The following is a 22,921-nucleotide window of genomic DNA, read 5'->3' on the forward strand; positions in this document are numbered from 1 at the left end:
TCATTTGTTTTTGAAAAATTTAAGGAAGTGCCATGCTGTATTTTTAGAAATGTTGTGATGAGTTGTCCAACCTCACATAGAATCCTTGAGTACCCTAATTCAACAGACATCATTTCAGCATGGACAGCAGCAGTTCGAACCTGGGAGGCTACACAGCAAGGGCTCTGGCACTGAAAGTGAACAGCAGGTTTCCATTACCAAGGTGTCATTGGCATGACTTACACAGTTAATGGTAGGGTCCTGGGAAGTGTTATTGAATAGAACGATTGAAGGTTATAGGTACATAGTTCCTTAAAAGTGGTGAAGAAAGTGGTAACAGTGTGATGAATAAAGCATTTCATGCTTGCTTTCATCAGTTAAAGCTTTGAGTACAGGAATTGGAATGTGTTGTGGACTAGGCCAGACTACTCAAAACATTCTTAAACAGGCAGCTCCGACCATAACTTTACAACTTGTTTCAGTAAGTGGACAGTGAAAATTACCCAGATTACATTAGCCAGGTTGTCTACTAGATTTTAAAACAGACAAAAAATTATTCACAAAATTACACAATGAAACACAAAGAACAGAATAAAGAACCCCTACAGAACTCAGTCTATCCAATTAGACTTAATGATGCTATTCTGAATATAAGCAACAGTCCCAATAAGCAAACTCTCTCTAATAACTAGTATAAATGCTTACAGGTTGAAGTTGAAGGGTAGAAAGAGAAAGAGAGAGAGAAAGAGAGAGTTTCCACATAGCTCCCTGTTGAACTCCTCACCAGGTCAGACTGAACTAAAACTGCTCAGCTAGCTAGAGAACTGACCACTACCCTTTCTTTATACAGGTCACTTCTAAAACATGATTACTTTGGCCTGAAGTCTTCTCTGTTTACATAGAAACAAAAGGCCTCTCAAAGTCCTTTTCATCTCTGTACCAAACCAGACTGATTGGTGCCCAGCCCGGTTTATTACCCCTCTGAAAAAAAATCAAGAGCAGAGTCTCCTTGAGCCAAGGAACAACTTTTAGAAAAATAAAGGGACTAGCTTTGTGACAGACGTTATGTTACAGCTGTACAAAGCATTAGTCAGGCCACATCTGGAGTACTGTGTACAATTCTGGTCACCCTGCTATAGGAAGGATATTATTAAAATGGCGAGGGTACAAAAATGATTTACAAAGATGTTACCAAGACTGGTGGGTTTGAGTTATATGGAGAGGCTGGATAGGCTGGGACCTTTTTCTCTGGAACATAGGAGGCTGAGGGGTTTATAAATTCATGAGGGGCATAGATAAGGTGAGTAGCCAATGTCTTTTCCACAGGATAGGGGAGTCCAAAATTAGAGGGCATAGGTTTAAAGTGTGAGGGGAAAGATTTAAAAGGGACCTGAGGGATAACCTTTTCACTCAGATGGCTGTGCATATATGGAATGAGCTGCCAGAGGTGAGTACAATTACAATATTTGCAAGATATTTAGACAGGTCCATGGATGAGAAACATTTAGAAGGATATGGGCCAAATGCAGGTAAATGGGACTCGTTCAGTTCAGAGGAATTGACCTGTATGAGGAACCTGGAGACAGACATGGGAAGAATGTGCAAGTTCCACACTGACTGTTGCCCAACACTGGCATTGAAGCTGGGATCCTGGTACTGTGAGGCAGCAGTGCTAACCACTGAGCCACCATGCCATCCAGGCACACAGGTTTAGTTGAAAGCACTAGCTTTCGAAGTACTGTTTCTTCAACAGGTGGTTGTGGAGTATAAGATCATAAGAAGTTATAGCAAAAGACTCACAGGGTCTTGGAGCTGTAATGAAATATGAAACAAATTTAGGTAGAGTCTTTCATCTTTTAGAATGGGATATGCTAGATTCAGTTATTTAATATGTAAATTCCAGAACTCCTTTTAAGTTACATTCTCAAGGTAGCTTTAACTTTTCTAACAATAGGTGTATGTGGACTCTGGTTCTTTGAATATTTCTGGTGAGTTTACATATTAAAGAACTGAAAATAGCATTACCCATTCTAAAAGATGAAAGACTTAATCTAAAGTGGTTTATTATATCATTACAGCTCCATGACACTGTAACCCTTTTGCTATAAGATCTGTGTCTTATGATCTTATATTCCACGACCACCTGACAAAGGAACAGCGCTCCTAAAACTTGTACTTGCACATAAGCTTGTTGGACTGTAACCTGGTGATGTGTGATTTTTAACTCTAGATTTCAGAATATAGTTAAAAGAGAGCTTCGCATTTATGTAGGACTTTCCAAGACATCAAAGGTGCCTCAGAGCGTGTTTTGTAAAAAACATTTTTTTCTTTTAAAGTAAAGTAACTTTGCCAAAGCAACAGAATTGCATCTGGATCTCCTCAATAATAATATAATAGTCAATTAATCTTTTCTCATAGTGTTCGCATTCATATTAAAAAAGTTAAATGTTAGACAATCCTGTTAGGTTTTGAGGCTGTAGATAAGGGATATGTTTTATATTTGAATTTTTTAGAACTCACTTGACAAGGTGCCAAACAGTTATTCAAAAAGGGAGAAAAAGGTAAAATGAGTAATTACAGACTAGGCAGCCTAACTCTGGTAAATTATTGGTAAAAATTTAGAAAATTGAAATCGTCATTTGGAAAAGCATAGATTAACCAAAGGCAATTAGCATAGATTGTTTAAGGGAAGATCATATCTGATTAACTTGATTAATTTTAATTGAGCAAGTATAAAGAAGGTAATGAAAGTAGTATGATGATATTCTTGTGTTGTGTTATTGTAACAGAAATAAGGTATGTTGACTCTGTTTCTTTGAATATTTCTACGTGGTTTATTTACTGATAAATTAATAAATGCAGAAGAGTCATCTTTAGACACAGCCTCTGGTTATGTATCAACATTTGGGCACTTTGGAATATTTGGATGTTGAACTTCTCAAAGGCTGTCATTTCAAAAATAGAAACCATGTCTATTTTATTTTCCCAAAGATTGCTCTCATGTGCTACAAAGTGAAAACACGTAAGTATTGGGCAACATCAAAATGAATTGTCAATTTTACATTTCGTCTTCTGTATAAGTATAGAAGTCTAATAGCCTACATGTAATTTCAATAGTTTGACAACTCTTCCAGTTTTTGTTATGGTGTACATTTCTGGAAGTGTGGATATTATCCTTGGATGCTCTTCGTCAGCAGACCTATTGTCAGTGTGTTGGTTGTTATAGTCATAGAGCTATACAGCACAGAAACAGACCCTTTGGTCCTACCATTCCATTCTGACCATAATCACAAACAAAACTAGTTCCACCTGCCTGCACCTGGCCCATATCTCTCCAAACATTTCTTATTCTTGAATTTATCTAAACATCTTTTAAATACTGTAACTGTATCCATTACTTCTTCTGGAAGTTTGTTCCACACATGAACCACTCTATGTAAAAAAAAAATTGCCTCTCATGTCTTTTTAAAATCTTTCTCCTCTCACCTTAAAATTGTGCCCCTAGTCTTGATATCCCTCATCCTAGGGGAAAGACACCTGTCTTTCACCATATCTATATGCCTCAAGATTTTTAAAGTTATTATTATGCCACTGTTATCTTTGTGTTTTTTCATGTGTACTTGGCATCATTGGCATATTATCCACTTCACTCAGCTGGTTCCAGTTCCTCCTCAGCATTGCCTTATTAGATGTCAGGACTTCATAAGAGATGGGCGGTCTGGTGGCTCAGTGGTTAGCACTGCTGCCTCAAAGTGCCAGGGAGCCACATTCGATTCCGGCCTCTGGTGATTGACTGTGCGGAGTTTGCATATTCTCCCCATGTATGCGTGGGTTGCCTCTGGGTGCTCTGGTTTCTTCCAACAATCCAAAGATCTGCAGGTTAGGTGAATTGGACATATTAAATTGCCCATAGTGTTCAGGAATGTGTAGGATCGGTGCATTAGTCATGGGAACTGCAGAGTCATAGGGTAGGGGAATGGGTCTGGGTGGGATACTCTTCAGAAGGTCAGTGTGGACTGGTTGGGCCAAATGGCCTGCCCCCACACTTTAGGGATTCCAAGATTCTATTACACATTTCAGATAGCTCTGAATAACCAGATTTTCATGTTAAGTGTCTCGGACCTATTATCTAAGTTGTAGTTGAGGTCAATTTACATCTGCATGCCAGCCATGCACCATCTTTATCCTCTCTTGCTTGACAAAAAATATATCCGCATTTTGTAGAATTTGGATAAGTGGTGGGTTGGCAAGTTCATTCTTATTTACCTTCTGTACATGATCTCTGCTGGTGACGGCAACTCTATATATAAAGGTGTAGCATATTCCACAGCACAGACCATTTGCTCAATGAGACCTTTTGGAATAATGTACTGATGTCACAAGTCTTATATCTCTGCTGTCACACATTTCCTTAAAAGTTCTGCCTGGATATTGCAGCCACTGCCTAAAATAATATTTTCAGGTGCACCAAATAGACTAAATATCACACTCAATATATCTGCTATGGAAGCACTGACAGTGTTCATTGCCTGTCTGAAACTTGGAAATTTGTAAAAATTATCAGTGTAAGATGATGTCATTTCCTCTCACAGTACATAGATCAGTTACGATCTTGTACCAAGAAACAGATGGAATCATGAGTGCATAAAGGTTGTTTTGATTTATTCAGTAAGTGTGGGCATTGCTAACTGCCCTGTATTATTGCCCATCACTCAATGCTTTTGGTAAGGTGGCAGTAAGTTGCTTTCTTAGACTGCTGGAGTCCACTTTCTGTGGATACACCAAAACTTCTATCAGGGAACTCCAAGATTTTATCCCAGCAATACTGAAGGAATAACGATATATTTCCAAGTTAAGATAATGAGTGATTTGGAGGGGTATTTTCAGAAGGTGTTGTTCTGATGGGTCTGCTGTCTTTGTCCTTCTAGGTGACAGTGGTCATAGGCTTGAATGGTGCTGTTGGAGGTACCTTGGTGAATTTCTGTGGTGCATCTATTTTCTCCATGTTACTGTGGTCAGTGGCTTAGGTTTGCCTCACACATCCTCACTAAGTATTTAAAATCACTGTTAATCCCTGGCCCAGAGACTATATCAAGTGCTAGTCACCCACTCCTTGCCCATATGCCCCTGGTGTAGTTCCAACATTATGATCTGGCAGATAGCTTCAGACACAGGTCCTTGTTTTCCTTTGAAGATGACCCTGGTCACCATTTGAAAGGAAAAAATGTGATTGCACTGGAGGGAGTGCAGTGGAGATTCCTTTTAGACGTGGGAGTCATTCTTTTGCAAGGGATGTTGTCAGAGTTTAATCATTGTGTTACCTCGGGGGTGGGGGGAGCATCCTGCTTACGCCATTCACTTCTACTCTATGGTGTTGTGTCCTCCAGCTGATGTGTCCCCTTGATGCAAAAGGTGTACATTTTGTTGCCTTGTCCCTGACCTCATTGATGTTGGCAAGTTCAGTGGTGTCAGCCCTGGCCCAGTGTACCCAAGCACTTGCATCCAGATGTACCAGCCCATGCAATTTTATAACCTAAATCTGTCCCAGTCTCCTTATCCTGGGAAAAACTGCCCTGAAATTTAAAAATAAAATCATTCTCAAGATGTAAGTGATAATGGTATGGTCATATTTATTGGCCATCCTAACTGTCCTAGAATCTGGATGTAGGTTTGCTCGCTGAGCTGGAAGGATCATTTTCAGATGTTTCATCACCATACTAGGTAACACCATCAGTGAGCCTCCGAATGAAGCTTCATCCAGAGGTTCACTGAAGATGTTACCTAGTATGGTGATGAAACATCTGAAAACAAACCTTCTAGCTCAGCGAGCAAACCGACATCCAGAACCTCAAACTGAGCAACAAATCTTCTCAAAATTTACTGTCCTAGAATCTGTCTTGGTTTGTCTTCTTGATCTGCTGCACTCTTTCAGGTGTCTGATTATTTGTGGTACATGGGAATGCCAACATTGAAGTATGCCATTATGTGTCAAAGGACAATAAACATTTAAGTAGTTAAAATCTATATTTTATTTTCTAAACAATAATCACCTCTTTCTGTTTAGTACATTTAAGCAAGAATTCATGCAAACAATACGATGTTAGAAACACTCAAGAATTGTTGCAGCACCATCTGCAATCTCAAGCTAACGGGTTTAACGGGTCTTGATACAGGTCAGTGGATTTGGATTTTTAAATTACCTGTTGAGCTGGCTTCAGGGTAGTCAGTAGAACATTGGGAACCCCGAATCCGAGGTTTTACCATAAATTATTAACCACATTGCCTGTGATTGCATAACTGAGGGCAGAGCAAGCCATAACCTTGAAGTAATAGGCTTTAGTACAAAAGTACATCCACTGAGGCACCATATAAAATAAACCATCTGTTCAAATTCAGTTCCACTTAGACCACAATTATATGCTTTCACCTCGAAAATGAAAAAAAAATTGTTTCTGTTTTCATTCTGAAATGTTTTCTCTGCTACTCCTCGTCCTGAAACAGTGATATGGCAATGTTCAAGTAACCATCCTTCATAACCAATTGAACTAAACTGTTTCAGCAACGATTTTAAATCATGGTGATTTGGAGGTGGTGTGGGTGCTATTGTCACATCAAGTGTCTTGAATGGCTCTTTAGCAGACTCATATAGAGCAGGTGAACTATAACAATTTGCGGTGGTGCAACAGCCTTATTTGGTCACTCACTGTGCACATCAATTTCTAAACACCAAAGTCTGCATTGCAAATGCATCTGTTATGTCACAAACTGGTGTTAAGCAAAGGCAGAGTTATTGTATCAGCTGTTCCAGATTGTCTCGGATACCGAGGCTGCTTCCAAAACCTGCTATTAAGATGAGACGAGATGACCAGAGCAGAGTGTACATATTCTTAATCTGTTCAAGAATGTTATGGCATAAGTCTGCAGTAAGGTAAGAAATAAACTCAGGCTATTGGTCCTATTTACTACCACTGCACGACAACAGCCTGAGATGAGCAGATTATAACCAGTCTAGCTATAGAAAGCCTAATAATGTCTATGGTTGCCAATACAATTGATTGGAATTGAAACCTTAGAGATAGAAAATGGAAAATTAATCTTAGAGGCACCAAGACCCATTACAATTCAAATGATGGAGGTCAACTAACAGAGCACAGGCCAAGGACCTTTTTTGGTTATATCAATCAGAATAAGATTTCATACAGAGAGCCATTTGAGCAATCTGATCCCCATTTCTGTTCTATTTAATTTATATTGAGTTTTCTTACAACTATAATATCGTCATATCTGTTTCTCAAATGCTGCCAAACCAGATCCATGAGCTTACTGAAAGATACAGAAGTATATGGTTATTGAATCTTACAGTCCTTCTGACACTGCGTCCAGGCCAGTCCTCTCAGTAGCCAGAATAATGTTATCAGCATTTGACTCCAAAAGCACATTAGAGAACCCCCTCAGAGTGAACAGGCACTAGCCAGGGATGGGTTTTACCAGTGCTTTGCTGATTGGCTGCAAGGATGAGAGGACTTTGTAACATGATGTTGTAAAGTATCAGGGAGGGGAACACGCTATCTTAGTGCTGGCATAGCTTGTGAAGGTCTCTAGAAATGTCAGCAATATGACTAAAGGTAAGCCTGGAAATGCAATCATTACATCAGCATTGGGAGAGATTGCCAGCAAGTGGGAAACCTTGGTGGTCTGCCAATGGACTCATGAGGGGAATTCTTCTTTATGGTTAATCTATAACCCAGAGAGGGCACTTGACTTTTCAAACTTCTGCCACATATACGGGTGGGTGTGTGTGTGTGTGTGTGTGTGTTTTTCCAAAGGTCAGTACTTCACACTGCTTTGCATTGTGCACCATCTTTAATGTTGTTGTCCATTTCACCATCATGGTCTAATACTTTAACAGGTAATTGCAAATTTTTTAATGCTTCACATTACATCCAAATGTGACGTGCTCATAAAGACCACATAATGTAATGGAGCCAAAGCTGACCTTTGGAGCAATCACTGTTAAACTATGCCCTGGAGAGATTTCATAGTTAACCAATAAAATTCTAACAGGAGTGGGTAAATGCAGGAAGGATGTTCCTAATGACTGGGGAGCCCAGACCCATGGATGTGGGGCAGGTTACTTAGGACTGAGATGAGGAGAAATTTCTTCATCCAGACATTGGTGAGCCTGTGGCATTCTCTGCCATGAAAAGTGGTTGAGGGCAAACATTGAATGTTTTCAAGAAGAAGTTAAAGGGATCAAAGAGAATGGGGAGAATGCAGAAAGAGGGTACTGAGTTGGAATATCACCCATGATCAGATTGAATGGCCAAATGCCCTCCTCCTGATCTATTTTCTATGTTTATAAGACTTCAATCACCATCACCACCTTTGCATCCAGTCACTGACCCAATCTTTTGTCCATTCTTTGACTTTCCCCTTAATTCTGTGGGCTTCCATTTTCTTATTAAGACTCCTTTCTGGCATTTTGTCAAATGTCTTCCATAAGGCACAGATACAGCATCTATTGCACCATCTCAATCATTTAGTTCCTCAATTCATACAATTCATATTTTTGCCATGGTTTCTACCTCTTCATCACAATTCCCACTGAGTCTTTAATAGGCTCAAACCTTTTCCAAGCAAGTATCAACAAGAAACCCAAAGAACAGAAACAAATTGGTGGAAAAAAGCAGGTCTGGCAGCATCTGTGGAGAGAAAGTAGAGGTAATGTTTTGGGTCCAGAGGTGATTAAGTTCCTACTTTTGTTTTCCCCCTTTGGGGAAAGTCAAAATTTGATTGAAGTTGCATTTTTGGGTCTTTGCTGTCTTTAGCTCTCTTCTTATTCGGTTGACCTGTTAAAAATCTCCTGACCCTTGCCCCTCAGGCTGCCAAGTAAAAGCCAAGGCTCTTGTGATGTCACTGAGATACAACATGCTCATATGCAAAAAAAAGAGATAAGATTAAAAGAAAACAATGGATCAGCTTATTCGAGACTGAAAAGATGCCTGATGATTTTAATTGTTAGTGAGATCAGGTTAAAATTGTCCCCTTTTCCACTTGTGTTTCATAGACTCAGAGAATGTGACAAAAGAAGATTACAAAAGAAATGATAAACTATCAACGTAGAAGACTAGATCATTGCTAGTCCAGTGGGAGATTCTTTATTCCAAGGCTCAGCAGGGAAGTGGATATTATGATTTCAGGTGCTTTAGGGAAGGATTTATGATGTGGACTTTTAAGAATCTATAGATGGGAGGGTAATGATTTAACCTTTGTTAATCTAACGGGGACAAGCCATGATATCAACTTATTAAGACCCTCATGGGAAAACAGCTATGTCAAAAAATTTAAAAGCTGGTAAATGCTATATTTCTCATCAATCTCAGTTCATAGCAATCAATCTGTAATTTTCCTTTTGTCATTGAAGAACTTTTATCAAATCTGATCTGCAACAATCCAACAGGAAGGAGTTTGTATATGAGATCTCGGTTTAGTTCCTCTCTAATGCCCTTAAACATATTCTGGCTTTGCAGATTTATGGTCAAATTTCCTGTAATGTTATGCTTGGATCTCTTGAATTAGAATATCAGATGCTTCCACACCACTTGAATTGGTCATACTAAAGTCAGAAACAATACCACTTTAGCAATGAGGCATCCTCAAATTCCCTGCAAACTTTTGCATGGACGAACACACCATTCCCTTTCAATATTTACTCCATTGTCAATGCAATTTGACTGCCCTGATTTTGTCCCAACCTGATCTTAACCGAAGCATTTGTCAATTGAATCTCTTCGCAACGGTGGGGTGGAGGGGCTGGGAAAGGAGTCAGGTTATTTGAAATTGGGAAACTCAATGTTGAGTCCTCCAGGTTGTAGGCTGACCAGGCGGAAGCACAACATCACCATTCGCTATGACATTTTGCTGTTTCTTGTGTTACCACAATCTTTAAATTAATGCCCATTGGATCTCATTCCTTCATCCATTGGAAATAGTGGCTCCCTACCTATTCTGTACAGAATCTTTATGGTTATGAAAACCTCTAACAAATCTCTTCCTAAACTGCCCTTCTCCAAGGATACAATCTCACCTTCTGTTTATCCATGTGACTAAATCCCCTCATTACGGGAATCATTTTCTCGAATCTGCATCATTCTCTCATGCCTTTACCTAAACTTTGGGCACAGTACTCAAGTTGGAGTTGAATCAATATGTTATAGAGCTTTATCAAAATATCTTTACTTTTAAATTCCATGTCCTTAATTATAAATCCCAGGATCCTACATGCTTTATTAACCACTTTCTCAGATATCCCTGCACATATCTGCACCAATGCTGAATGCTGTTTAGAACTGCATACTTTATTTTATATTGCTCATCATCATTGTTCCTACAAAATGGCATTATTTCCCAGCATTAAATTTCATCTTGTTCATACATTCCTCTACCCTGTGCTCTCTCAAAGGTTATCACTAACCAGCTCACAGTTCACAAGGCTTCTGTTTTATGTCAATTTGCAAATATTGATATTTGCCCTTTCCAGTATACCCAAGTCTATTTTGTTAAAATATAATCAAGCAAAACAGTGCTCCTAACACTGACATCTTCTGAACTCCACTGTATACCTTTCTCCAAACTGAAAACCAACAGTTCACCAGAATTCTGTTACTTGACAGGCTCTAACATTGTTGTTAAGCCGATAATGTGACACTGTACCAAATGCTTTCTGGAACATCAAATAGACCATATTAATCTCATCAAACATCTATTACCTTATATAAAAAAGCTCTAAGTAATTAAACATGTTTTTTTTCTTAACAAATCTATTCTGGCTTTCCATAATTAATCCACATTTGTGCATGTAATTGTAATTTTGTTTTTAATTATCATTTCTCAATGCTTTCTCATCACTAAGGTTATTCTTCACTGGATTAGTGGTGCTGGAAGAGCACAGCAGTTCCGGCAGCATCCAACGAGCAGCGAAATCGACGTTTCGGGCAAAAGCCCTTCATCAGGATTCCTGCCAGATTTCGCTGCTCGTTGGATGCTGCCTGAACTGCTGTGCTCTTCCAGCACCACTAATCCAGTATTTGATTTTCAGCATCTGCAGTCATTGTTTCTACCTTATTCTTCACTGGCCTATTCTTATTGGTCTTATCTATACGCCCCACTTCTGAACAAGATGTAATGTATTCAGTTCTCTAGTTCTCTGGTTTCATCTCTGGTTCTGAGGTGGATTGGAAAATTATGACCTCTTCAATTCCTACAACTTTCTTTTCTCAGTATATTGACATATCTCTTCTATTTGTACTGAATTTTCAGTTGTAAGTATGGACAGTCTACATCCTCTTGAATGTTTAGATCATCCTTCTTCACTATGACTTGGGTAGTACCTTATTTGAGAAAAAGAAATGCCAAATATTCATAATTAATTTATCCGTTCCTCTTATCTTGATATCTTGATGGGTAAACCCCCTGTTAAGTTCATAATTGGCTCCACTTAACTTTTTACTTTTAGTCCACTTAACTTTTTACTATGTTCTTACTATTTCAATTCCATTTGGTGTTAAACTGCCAGTCTCTTCTCATTTGTTTCTTCATTGTCCTATCCCTGCTCAGTTCTTCTCCATTTAGGCTGCTTCTCAATCATATCCATCTCACATGTCATATGCACCCTTCTATGACTTCATTTTACTAATTATTTCTTTCTTCAGGAAAGCTCTATATAAGCTCTATATTTTTTGTCTTTCTTTTACCCCAACTGCAAATGCACCTGTACTGTATCCAAACTGTCTCCTTTTTTAAAAGGCACTGCATTGATAATTAATTCTGTAACAGAACAATCTTCAATCTTTGACTGCAATTAATCTGGACTATCTGTACTCACTTCAGTGAAGTTGGCTTTACCCAGATTTATAGTTTTGCTCCTTGTCTTTTCCATTCCTATTCTAACCTTGTGATTTCATGATTACTGTCTCCTAAATGTACCCCGAATAAAGTTTGATTCACTCTCCACCATCAGGTCCAGCAATTCCCCTTTCCTTATTGGAATAACAATGTACCAATGTAGAACATTCTCCACAGCACACTCTAGAAACTCTTATACCTTGTTACCCTTTACACTACTACTATCTCAGTCTATATTTGAATAAATAAAACCTACAATTACAATAACTTTATAATTTTTACACTTCTATGGAACTTGCTTGTAAAGTTATTCTTCCATACCTTTTGCTACTCATTGTTGACCTTTAAAATATACTCAGCTTTATAATGGTAACTCTCTGTTTCTTAGTTCTAACTCAAACAGATTCCAACCTTGAACCCTTTAAGAAAATCTGTCTCCAGCACTATAAAGTTCTCATTTATTTCCTTTCTGGTCTTTCCTGAATACCATGTATTGAGGTATATGTTGAACATGGTCCTGTCTTTTTTGAGCCAGGACTCCATTATTCTCACAATATTATGTGACTTTCTGCACTTGCAGCTCAGCAACCACTTTTCTTTAACTACATTCCATTCCATATGTAATTTAGGCCTTATTACATTTTCTCTTATGCTGATCTACTTTACGCTTTCCCGCTCTGGTCATTGACTTCTCTCTTAATTCTCTGCATTTGGGTTTTCCTCTCTAAATCGCCTCTTGATTCCTTCACCTTTGCTGAATTCATGTAAATCTTCTCCAGATACACTAGTAAATCAACCCTCAAGGACATTGATTCTGGTTCTGTTCAGATGCAACCTCCCTGACCTGAAAAGTTCCTAGCTCACCCAAACCAGATCCAAATGTCCCAGGAAACTAAAGCCTGGTGTTGTTTTCCTATTTTCATAGAGCATCTTAACCCATATTGTTGTTTTTGTGGGTCTGTTGTTTTGTCAGATTTTGGGATTTAAGATGGACCAAACACATTGCTTAACAAATACGAATTTTAAAGAAGTGATTTTGAAGTTTGAAGTTACTAACTTCAGTTTCTGTTTATTTTCAAAGTTCACTTACTGACAAAAAGTTAAGCCACACTTAAATTAGCTCCATGCTAACCTTTATGCATTGTTGAGGACTATTTTATGTGTGGAATTATTATTGAAACAGCATGTATTGAAGTTGTCCATTGAATTCACCAAATAAATTATCAAACAATATTCATCTTGAGTGAATATTTTCCCTCCCTGGCTTAATCCATTTACAAACGTAAATTAATAATTATAAACTCACCACATTGTCATAGCAGATAATACTGGCATTTGAATCAAAAGGTGAGCATTTAAATTCCACTCCTACTCCAAGATTCTGATCACTTAATTCAGGCTGACATTTCAGTGCAGTTATAAGGAGAGCTGCACCGTCAGAAAGGCAATTTTTTTTGGCTGTCATGTTAAACTGACACACCAGTTATTAATGGAGGTGGCCACAAAAGATCTCAGATTAATATTTATTGGAGAAAAACATGAGTAACCTCCCTAGGGTCTTAGCTAAGAATGAATCCCTCAACAGACATCCCTAAAAAAAAACATATGTTGTCACTATGTAATTTTAGTTAGTGAGAACTTGCTCAAGTTCAAGAAGGCATATGATATGCTTGCTTTCATTGGTTGGAACATGGAGTATAAAAATTAGCAAGTCATGTTGCAGGTGTTTAGAAATTTAGTTCGGCCACTTTTAGGATATTGTGTACACTTCTTGTCGCCACACTACAAGGAGGATGTGAAGGCTTTGGAGAGGATACAGAAACTGCTCACTCTGATGTTGCCTCATTTGGAGATTATTAGCTATGAGGAGAATGTTGAAGGATGAGGGGTGACCTGATAGAAGTTTACAAAACTATGAGAAGCAGGATAGAATGGATAGTCAGAGATTATTTTCCACAGTAGAAATGTCAATTAACAGGGACTAAAGGTAAAAGGGGTATGTTTAAAGATGTAAGAGGCACGTTTTTAACAGAGGATGGTAAGATGGAATGCACTACCAGAGGAGGTGGTAGAAGCAGGTACAATAGCAATGTTTAACAGGCATCTTGACAGATACATGAATAGTCTGGCAATAGAGGTACATGGATGCCACAGAGGCAAATGGTTTCTAGTTTAGAAAGGCATCATGTGGTGATGCAGTCTTGGTGTGCTCAAGGGCCTGTTCCTGTGCTGTACTGTTCTTTGTTCTTATCTTGCTAATGTCATGCTCTGAGGGCATGAAGAGAATTCCCAAAGAAAACTACATTCTCTTCCAGACTTCTGTCTTTAAACTTTGTTTATTTTAGAAATAACAATTTTGCTTTACTCATAAAATGGTCCAAGTCAATGATCATATATCTGGAAGATTCTGAATCCCGTCTTGTGGAGATAGTCCAGCGAAAGCTGACATAAAGGACTCGGAAACAAGCCGTAACCCTCTAAATCATCTCTGGACTAAAAAAAGTATTTGGATCCTTTATGCTAAACTAGGACCTAATGCTTTTCCGATGACCTCATACCCTCACATTGGAAGTTCTGGGGAAGGTAAAGCTTCATGATTAGCTTTAACTAACGTAACATTTGGTTCACTGAGATTGACCATTGACACCCGAGGTACCTGAAACACAAACAGAAAACTCAGTAGCTCTGGTGGCATCCACAGAGAGGTAAACTGAATCAATATTCTAAGTTTAGTGACCTTTCCTCAGAACAGGAAGTGATGGTGGGGGGTCAAGGTTGTAGAGGAAGGAAGTCAGATTCATGGAGACAATGCCAAGCGGGAGATAGAAAAAAAGGAGCAGATAAAGGGATGGCTGATGATAAACTGAGGGAGACATAAATGCTGAGTGGCTTTTACCAGGATAAACCTTACAGAATGGGACCTGAAGGCCTGGGTAACAAACACAGGGAGGGTATTCACACATTGAAATAGTTAAACTCAACACTGACTCCTGAGGGATATAAGGCACCTAGGTGGAGGATGGGGAGGGAGGGGAGAGTTGGGGTTCCTCCAGCTTGTATTGAGCTGCATTGAATCACTACAGCAAGCCTGACACAGGAATTTTCCAATAGGAACATGGTGATTTACTGAAGTTGCAGCAACTGGAAGCCGGGGATCATTTTTACAAACAAAGCAAAGGTGTTCTGCAAGATGGGTACTGAGTCTGCATTTTGTCTCTCTAACATAGAGGAGATCACACCGAGAACAGCAAATATGTAGACTGAACTGAAGTGCAGGTAAATAGCTGCTTCATCTTGAAGTTATGTCTAAGGCCTTGGGTAGGGAGGAGGTAAACAGATCAGTGTTAAACCTTCTGAAATTTCATGAGAAGGTGCCATGGGGGTGTGGGACATTTTGGGAGTGGAGAAAGAGTGAACCAGCGTGTCCCTAAGGAAAGGGTCCCTGTAGAATATTGATAATGGAGTGCAGGGGAACATGGGGTCTGGTGGTGGCATCCCACGCGATGTGGTAGAACTGGCAGCCTAAGATCCATTGGATATAGAGGCTGGTGGCATGAAAAGTGAGGTCAAGGGGGTCCCTATCACTATTGTAGGGCAGAGGTTTTAGGAAATGGGTCAGACACAGCTTATGGCCCTGTGAGTTTTCTCAGTTGAGGAAAAAGGTGGACGTTTCTGAGGCCTCTATTTCCTCCTTCCATTGATGTATTCATTTAGGTGTTTCTTGAATGCTGCTACTGTATCTGCTTCCACCACCTCCTCTGGCAACATGTTCCAGGCACTCACCACCCTTTATGTAAAAGGCATGCCTTGTACATCTCTTTTAAACATCCCCCCTTGCACCTTGAATACGTGTCCTCTAGTAATTGACTCCTCCACCCTGGGAAAAAGCCTCTTTGTTTCCACTCTATCTATGCCACTTCCAATCTTATAAACTTCTATCAGGTCTCCCCTCAACTTTTTGTGTTCCAGTGAAAATAAACCCAGTCTATCCAGCCTTTGTTCAGAGCTAAAATCCCCAATACCAGGCAACATCTTGATAAATCTTTTTTCTACCCTGTCCAAAGTATCCTCATCTTTCTGGTAGTGGAGTGACCAGAACAGTACGTAATATTCCAAGTGTGGCCTAACTAATGTTTTATAAAGCTGCAGAATAACTTATCTATCCTTCTAATCAATGCCCCTGCCAATGAAGGCAAGCATGCCATATTACTATCTGCCACCTTCAGTGATCTGGGGTAAAGATAGCTGGGAAAGCGATAGGTAGATGCAGGGGGCTAGTGATGATGATAGGTTGGAGTGGAGGGTGGACTGGATAGGTGGGAAGGAAGATGGATAGGTAGGATGGTTCAAGAGGGCAGTGCCAAGTTGGAGTGTTAGATCTGGGATGAGGCAGGGAGAGGGGAGATAATGAAGCTGGTGAAATCAATGTTGATGCCATGTGGCTGAAGGATCCCAAGGTGGAAGATGAGGCATTCTTCCTCCAGGTGTCAGGTGGCTCGGTTTTGGTGGTGGAGGAGACTGCGGACTTGCATGTCCCCACCCCCTCCCATTTATCTCTGAGGCTCCTTCCCCTTCCTCCCACATACCCAATGAAGAGCATATGCCCAAAATGTCAATTCTCCTGTTCCTTCGATGCTGCCTAACTGGCTGTGCTTTTCCAGCACCACACTTTTTGACTCTGATCTCCAGCATCTGCAGTCCTCACTTTCTCCACTTCAGTGGTCTCAATAACTTGATTGAGTTTTTTGAGGAGTTGATGAAGATGATTGATGAGGGAAAAGCAGTTGATATTGTCTACATGGACTTCAGAAAAGCTTTTAACACAGTCCCTCATGGCAGACTGGTACAAAAGGTGAAGGCACATGGTATCAAGAGTGAGCTGGCAAGATGGATACAGAACTGGTTTAATCATAGAAGACAGGAGTAGCAGAGGGAGGATGTTTTTGGAATGGAGGACTGTAACTAGTGGTGTTCCACAGGGATCAGTATGGGACCTCTGCTGTTCGTGATCTACACAAATGATTTGGAGGAAAACGTAGATGGTTTCATCAGTACATTTGTAGACGATACAAAGTTTAGTGGAGTTGTGGATAGTGAGGAGATTGTCAGAGAATACAATAAGATACGAACAGTTGGAGTATGGGCAGAAAAATGGGGCAGATGGAATTTACTCTAGACAAATAAGAGGTATGCATTTTGGAAAGTCAGATACAGGTGGAAATTATACAGGGAGTGACAGAACCCTTAGGAGTCTTGATATGCAGAGGGATCTAGGTGTGCAGGTCCACAGACCACTGAAGGTGGTGAAAGTGAGGACTGCAAATGCTGGAGATCAGAGCCAAAAGGTGTAGTGCTGGAAAAGCACAGTCGGTCAGGCAGCATCCAAGGAACAGGAAAATTGACATTTCGGGCATTAGCCCTTCATCAGGAATGTGGGGGAAGGGGGAGGGGGCTCAAAGATAAATAGGAGGGGGGGCTGGGAGGGTGCTGACATGCAAGCCCTGGATCTTCTCCACCGTCAAATCCTAGCCACTTGACGCCTGGAGGAAGAATGCCTTATCTTCTGCTTTGGGACCCCCTAACTACACGTCATGAGTCTTGACCATGCTGCCTATCGCTAATCAGTCCTTTTGCTTCTACATGCACATAGATCTTGTCCCTGAGAATCTTTTTAATAATTTCTCTACCACTGACGTGAGGCTCACAGGCCGATAATTTCCTTGATTATCCATGTTACCCTTTTTAAACAATGGGATAACATTGGCTATTATCCAGTCCTCTGGGACCTCAACTGTGGCCAAAGAGGATACAAGATGTCTGTCCATGATGTCAATCTCTCCAGTGCAATCACATTTCTCCTTTAATGTGGGTTCCAGAACTGCATACAATAATCTCAGTGCATACAATAATCTAACCAACATTTTGTACAGTTTCAGCATCAACATCCTGCTCTTGAATTTTCTTAACAACTTTATCTAACTGCGCTACAACATTAACAGACTAGTCCCTCTGAACCTCAGTGTTTCCCAGGGTTAATCATATATTTCCTTAACTTATTTGTTTTGCCCAAGTGCATCATCTCGCACTTATCTGGAAACTATGATTGGACACTGACCTCCAGGAAGTTGCAACTCCAGTGAATTGATTTTTACTATCTTTGGATTTATCAACGTTTGTAGTTTATAATCCATCCCCTTCTCATGCTCCTTAATTTCCCAAGGGCTTGGGGTGTGGATAAAATAGCAAAGTAATTCCCTCAGTTTAAATGTTTTGTTAATAGGTGCTATCTTTGAATTCAACTTAATAGTTTTCACAAAACAAAAAAGAATCCAAAGAACTGCGGATGCTTGAAATCCAAAACTAAAGTAGAAATAGCTGAAAAAACTCAGCGAGTCTGGCAGCATCGTGGAGAGAAAGCAGAGTTAATGTTTTAGGTCCAGTGACCCTTCTTCAGAACTGAAAAGAGCCACAGGACCCAAAATGCTAACTCTGTTCTTTCTCCACAAATGTTGCCAGACCTGCTGAGTTTTTTTTTCCAGGTATTTCTGTAATGTTTTTCGCTTTTCCAAAATTGGAAGCTGAAAACTGGAGGTGGGTAACACCCTTTAGCCTATCTCAGGAAGGGATGGGAGTGAAAAGGCTTAAGTGAGTTCTGAAAAAGAGTCATACTGAACTCGAAATGTTAACTCTGTTTTTCTCTCCTTAGATGCTGTCAGACCTGGTGAGTTTCTCCAGCATTCTCTGTTTGTTTTAATCAAACAGTGTTTTGCTGTTTCTGTGTAATGAGGGAAAAGCAATCACAATTCAAGTCATTGTCATTCTCCCTTTGTCTTTGATACTGGAGTTGCTGTGCTTCAAAGAGTTCTTCACATTCTGTGAAGCACTTTGCGACATCTTGGTTTCATGGAATGTACTATAAAAATGCAAGTTCTTTCTTATACTGATTACACTAATTTTCATGGAAAACTTCTCACCTCCTTGGGGAAAAAACTGTGCGTAAATCTCTTTGAATGTCTCTTCATTAACTATGCCACTGGGACATTCCTGTGGTTAAGCAGAAACAAAACACATTGAATAAATCCTTTATATTGAAACAAGTATATTTTATATTTATCTGTACATTAACTTCACAGCCACAATAAATGATGTACTATTTACATCAATAAAATAATATGAGGGATTACACATAATTTGATGCTGTGATTTTTAAAACTTCAATTTTAATTTTATAGTCTGACATTAGGATTAGGCACATACTTAAATATTCATTTTGTTCCTGTGCAATGGTGCATTGTGCTCCTCTTCAAATTAATAGCAACAAATAGTTACTGGTTTGACAAATTGTGAAATTAACCACCATGGCTGCGAGCAAGACAAATATTCTCGGTAAGGCTAAAATATATTGTGCAAACAAATTGCAATTATCTAATGAGTGCAAACAAGTGAGAGCTCTATTATGTCAAGCACATTTTCTGCTTCAGGACTTTGACTGGCATTTTGAGACAATGTGCAAATATCTTGGAGGAACTGCATTGGGTTGCCTCCGGGAACATTACGCATGAACCAAAAATTGTGTTGATAATTAGACTTTAGATAATCAATTATTAACCACAGTAGATGTTTAGACACGGGGCAGCTTAATTGTCCTAATATCAAAGCAGAAGGTGATTAGAAATTGTGAAAATGTCCAGAACAAACAAATTGATAAACACCACTTTAAACTTACTGCAAACTACTGTGATTAAAAACAGTATTGTTTGTATTTCTCATTATGTCACAACAGTCAATTTCTAATGAAAGGTCAATGACCTGAAATATTTTCCTTTCCTGTAAACAGATGCTGCTGAACTCTTGATTACTTCCAGCATTTTCTATTTTTTTTATTTTTACATATCCAGCAGCCCGATATTTTGTTTTGGAATCAATTTGAGATAGCCTTGTTTTGATGATGTTTTACATTGGCACTACAGAAAAAAGAACGTAATTATGTGAAAGTGAACTTTACAGTTATCAATTTTTTTGCTGGTATTCTCTGCTTCGGAGGCATCTTGAAATGGTAGAGAGACTGGTGTGATGGCTTTGGGGACACCTCCGTTATGAGAATATTCTCACCTTTCTGTGCTAGTGGTAGTGTTCCAGGGAAGCTTAATGCAAACTGGACGAACAGCACCTCATCTTTCAGTTAGGTACTTAGAGTGTCATAGACTCATAGAGACGTACAGCACAGAAACAGACCCTTCGGTCCAACTCCTCCATGCCGACCAGATATCCCAACCCAATCTAGTCCCAACTGCCAGCACCCAGCCCATATCCCTCCAAACCCTTCCTATTCATATACCCGTCCATAATCCTTTTAAATGTTGCAATTGTACCAGCCTCCACCAATTCCTCTGGCAGCTCATTCCATACACATACCACCCTCTGTGTGAAAAAGTTGCCACTTAGGTCTCTTTTATATCTTTTCTAAACCTATGCCCTCTAGTTCAGGATTCCTCAATCCCAGAGAAAAGACTTTGTCTATTTATCCTATCCATGCCTCTCATGATTTTGTAAACTTCTATAAGGTCACCTCTCAGCCTCCGACACTCCAGGGAAAACAGCCCCAGCCTGTTCAGCCTCTCCTTATAGCTCAAATCCTCCAACCCTAGCAACATCCTTGTAAATCTTTTCTGAACCCTTTCAAGTTTCACAACATCTTTCCGATAGGAAGGCGAGCAGAATTGCACGCAATATTCCAACAGTGGTCTACCCAATGTCTTGTGCAGCCGCAACATGACCTCCCAACTCCTGTACTCAATACTCTGACCAATAAAGGAAAGCATACTAAATGCCTTCTTCACTATCCTATCTACCTGCGACTCCACTTTCAAGGAGCTATGAACCTGCACTCCAAGGTCTCTTTGTTCAGCAACACTCCCTAGGACCTTACCATTAAGTGTATAAGTCCTGCGAAGATTTGCTTTCCCAAAATGCAGCACCTCGCATTTATCTGAATTAAACTCCATCTGCCACTTCTCAGCCCATTGGCCCATCTGGTCCAGATCCTGTTGTAATCTGAGGTAACCCTCTTCGCTCTCCACTACACCTCCAATTCTGGTGTCATCTGCAAATTTACTAACTGTACCTCTTATGCTCGCATCCAAATCATTTATTTAAATGACAAAAAGTAGAGGGCCCAGCACTGATCCTTGTGGCACTCGACTGGTCACAAGCCTCCAGTCTGAAAAACAACCCTCCACCATCATCCTCTGTCTTCTACCTTTGAGCCAGTTCTGTATCCAAATGGCTAGTTCTCCTTTTATTCCGTGAGATCTAACCTTGCTAATCAGTCTCCCATGGGGAACCTTGTCAAACGCCTTACTGAAGTCCATAAAGATCACATCTACTGCTCTTCCCTCATCAATCTACTTTGTTACTTCTTCAAAAAACTCAATCAAGTTTGTGAGAACATGATTTCCCATGCACAAAGCCATGTTGACTATCCCTAATCAGTCCTTGCCTTTCCAAATACATGTACATCTTGTCCCTCAAGATTCCCTCCAACAACTTGCCCACCACCGAGGTCAGGCTCACCGGTCTATAGTTCCCTGGCTTGTCTTTACCACCCTTCTTAAACAGTGGCACGTTTGCCAACCTCCAGTCTTCCGGCACCTCACCTGTGACTATTGATGATACAAATATCTCAGCAAGAGGCCCAGCAATCACTTCTCTAGCTTCCCACAGAGTTCTCGGGTACACCTGATCAGGTCCTGGGGATTTATCCACCTTTAACTGTTTCAAGACATCCAGCACTTCCTCCTCTGTAATCTGGACATTTTGCACGATGTCACCATCTATTTCCCTACATTCTATATCTTCCATATCCTTTACCACAGTAAATACTGATGCAAAATATTTATTTAGTATCTCCCCCATTTTCTGTGGCTCCACACAAAGGTCACCTTGCTGATCTTTGAGGGGTCCAATTCTCTCCCTAGTTACCTTTTTGTCCTTAATATATTTGTAAAACCCTTTGGATTCTCCTTAATTCTATTTGCCAACACTATCTCATGTCCCCTTTTTGCCCTCCTAATTTTCCTCTTAAGTATACTCCTACTTTCTTTATACTCTTCGAAGGATTCACTTGATCTATCCTGTGTATACCTTACATATGCTTCCTTCTTTTTCTTAACCAAACCCTCAGTTTCTTTAGTCATCCAGCATTCCCTATATCTAACAGCCTTCCCTTTCACCCTGACAAGAATATACTTTCTCTGGATTCTTGTTATCTCATTTCTGAAGGCTTCCCATTTTCCAGCCGTCCCTTTACCTGCGAACATCAGCCTTCAATCAGCTTTCGAAAGTTCTTGCCTAATACCGTCAAAATTGGCCTTTCTCAAATTTAGAACTTCAACTTTTAGATCTGGTCTATCCTTTTCCATCACTATTTTAAAACGAATAGAATTATGGTCGCTGGCCCCAAAGTGCTCCCCCATTGACAACTCAGTCACCTGCCCTGCCTTATTTCCCAAGAATAGGTCAAGTTTTGCACCTTGTCTCATAGGTACATCCACATACTGAATCAAAAAATTATCTTGTATGCACTTAAGAAATTCCTCTCCATCTAAACCTTTAACACTATGACAGTCCCAGTCGATGTTTGGAAAGTTAAGATCCCCGACCATAACTACCCTATTATTCTTATAGATAGCTGAGATTTCCTTAAAAGTTTGTTTCTCAACTTCCCTCTGACTATTAGGGGGTCTATAATACAATCCCAATAAGGTGATCATCTCTTTCTTATTTCTCAGTTCCACCCAAATAACTTCCCTGGATATATTTCGGGAATATCCTCCCTCAGCACAGCTGTAATGCTATCCCTTATCAAAAATGCCACTCCCCCTCCTCTCTTGCCTCCCTTTCTATCCTTCCTGTAGCATTTGTATCCTGGAACATTAAGCTGCCAGTCCTGTCCATCACTGAGCCATGTTTCTGTAACTGCTATCATATCCCAGTTCCATGTTCTTAACCATGCCCTGAGTTCATCTGCCTTCCCTGT

At 39.9% G+C, this 22,921-nt stretch overlaps 1 protein-coding gene across 7 annotated transcripts in view; it reads right to left on the reverse strand.

Moving 5' to 3' along the window:
• The window catches only part of kcnip4a (potassium voltage-gated channel interacting protein 4a), a 1,126,071-nt gene that overhangs the window by 21,988 nt on the left and 1,081,162 nt on the right, over nucleotides 1-22,921 (reverse strand). For all 7 annotated transcript variants that reach the window (XM_072562498.1, XM_072562419.1, XM_072562769.1 and 4 more), the window contains one exon: nucleotides 18,858-18,927. In XM_072562498.1, coding sequence (XP_072418599.1) covers nucleotides 18,858-18,927 — 70 coding nt within the window. The remainder of the gene's footprint in view (nucleotides 1-18,857; nucleotides 18,928-22,921) is intronic.

The sequence above is a fragment of the Chiloscyllium punctatum genome, chromosome 1, assembly GCF_047496795.1.
Source record: "Chiloscyllium punctatum isolate Juve2018m chromosome 1, sChiPun1.3, whole genome shotgun sequence".
Taxonomy (NCBI): Eukaryota; Metazoa; Chordata; class Chondrichthyes; order Orectolobiformes; family Hemiscylliidae; genus Chiloscyllium; species Chiloscyllium punctatum.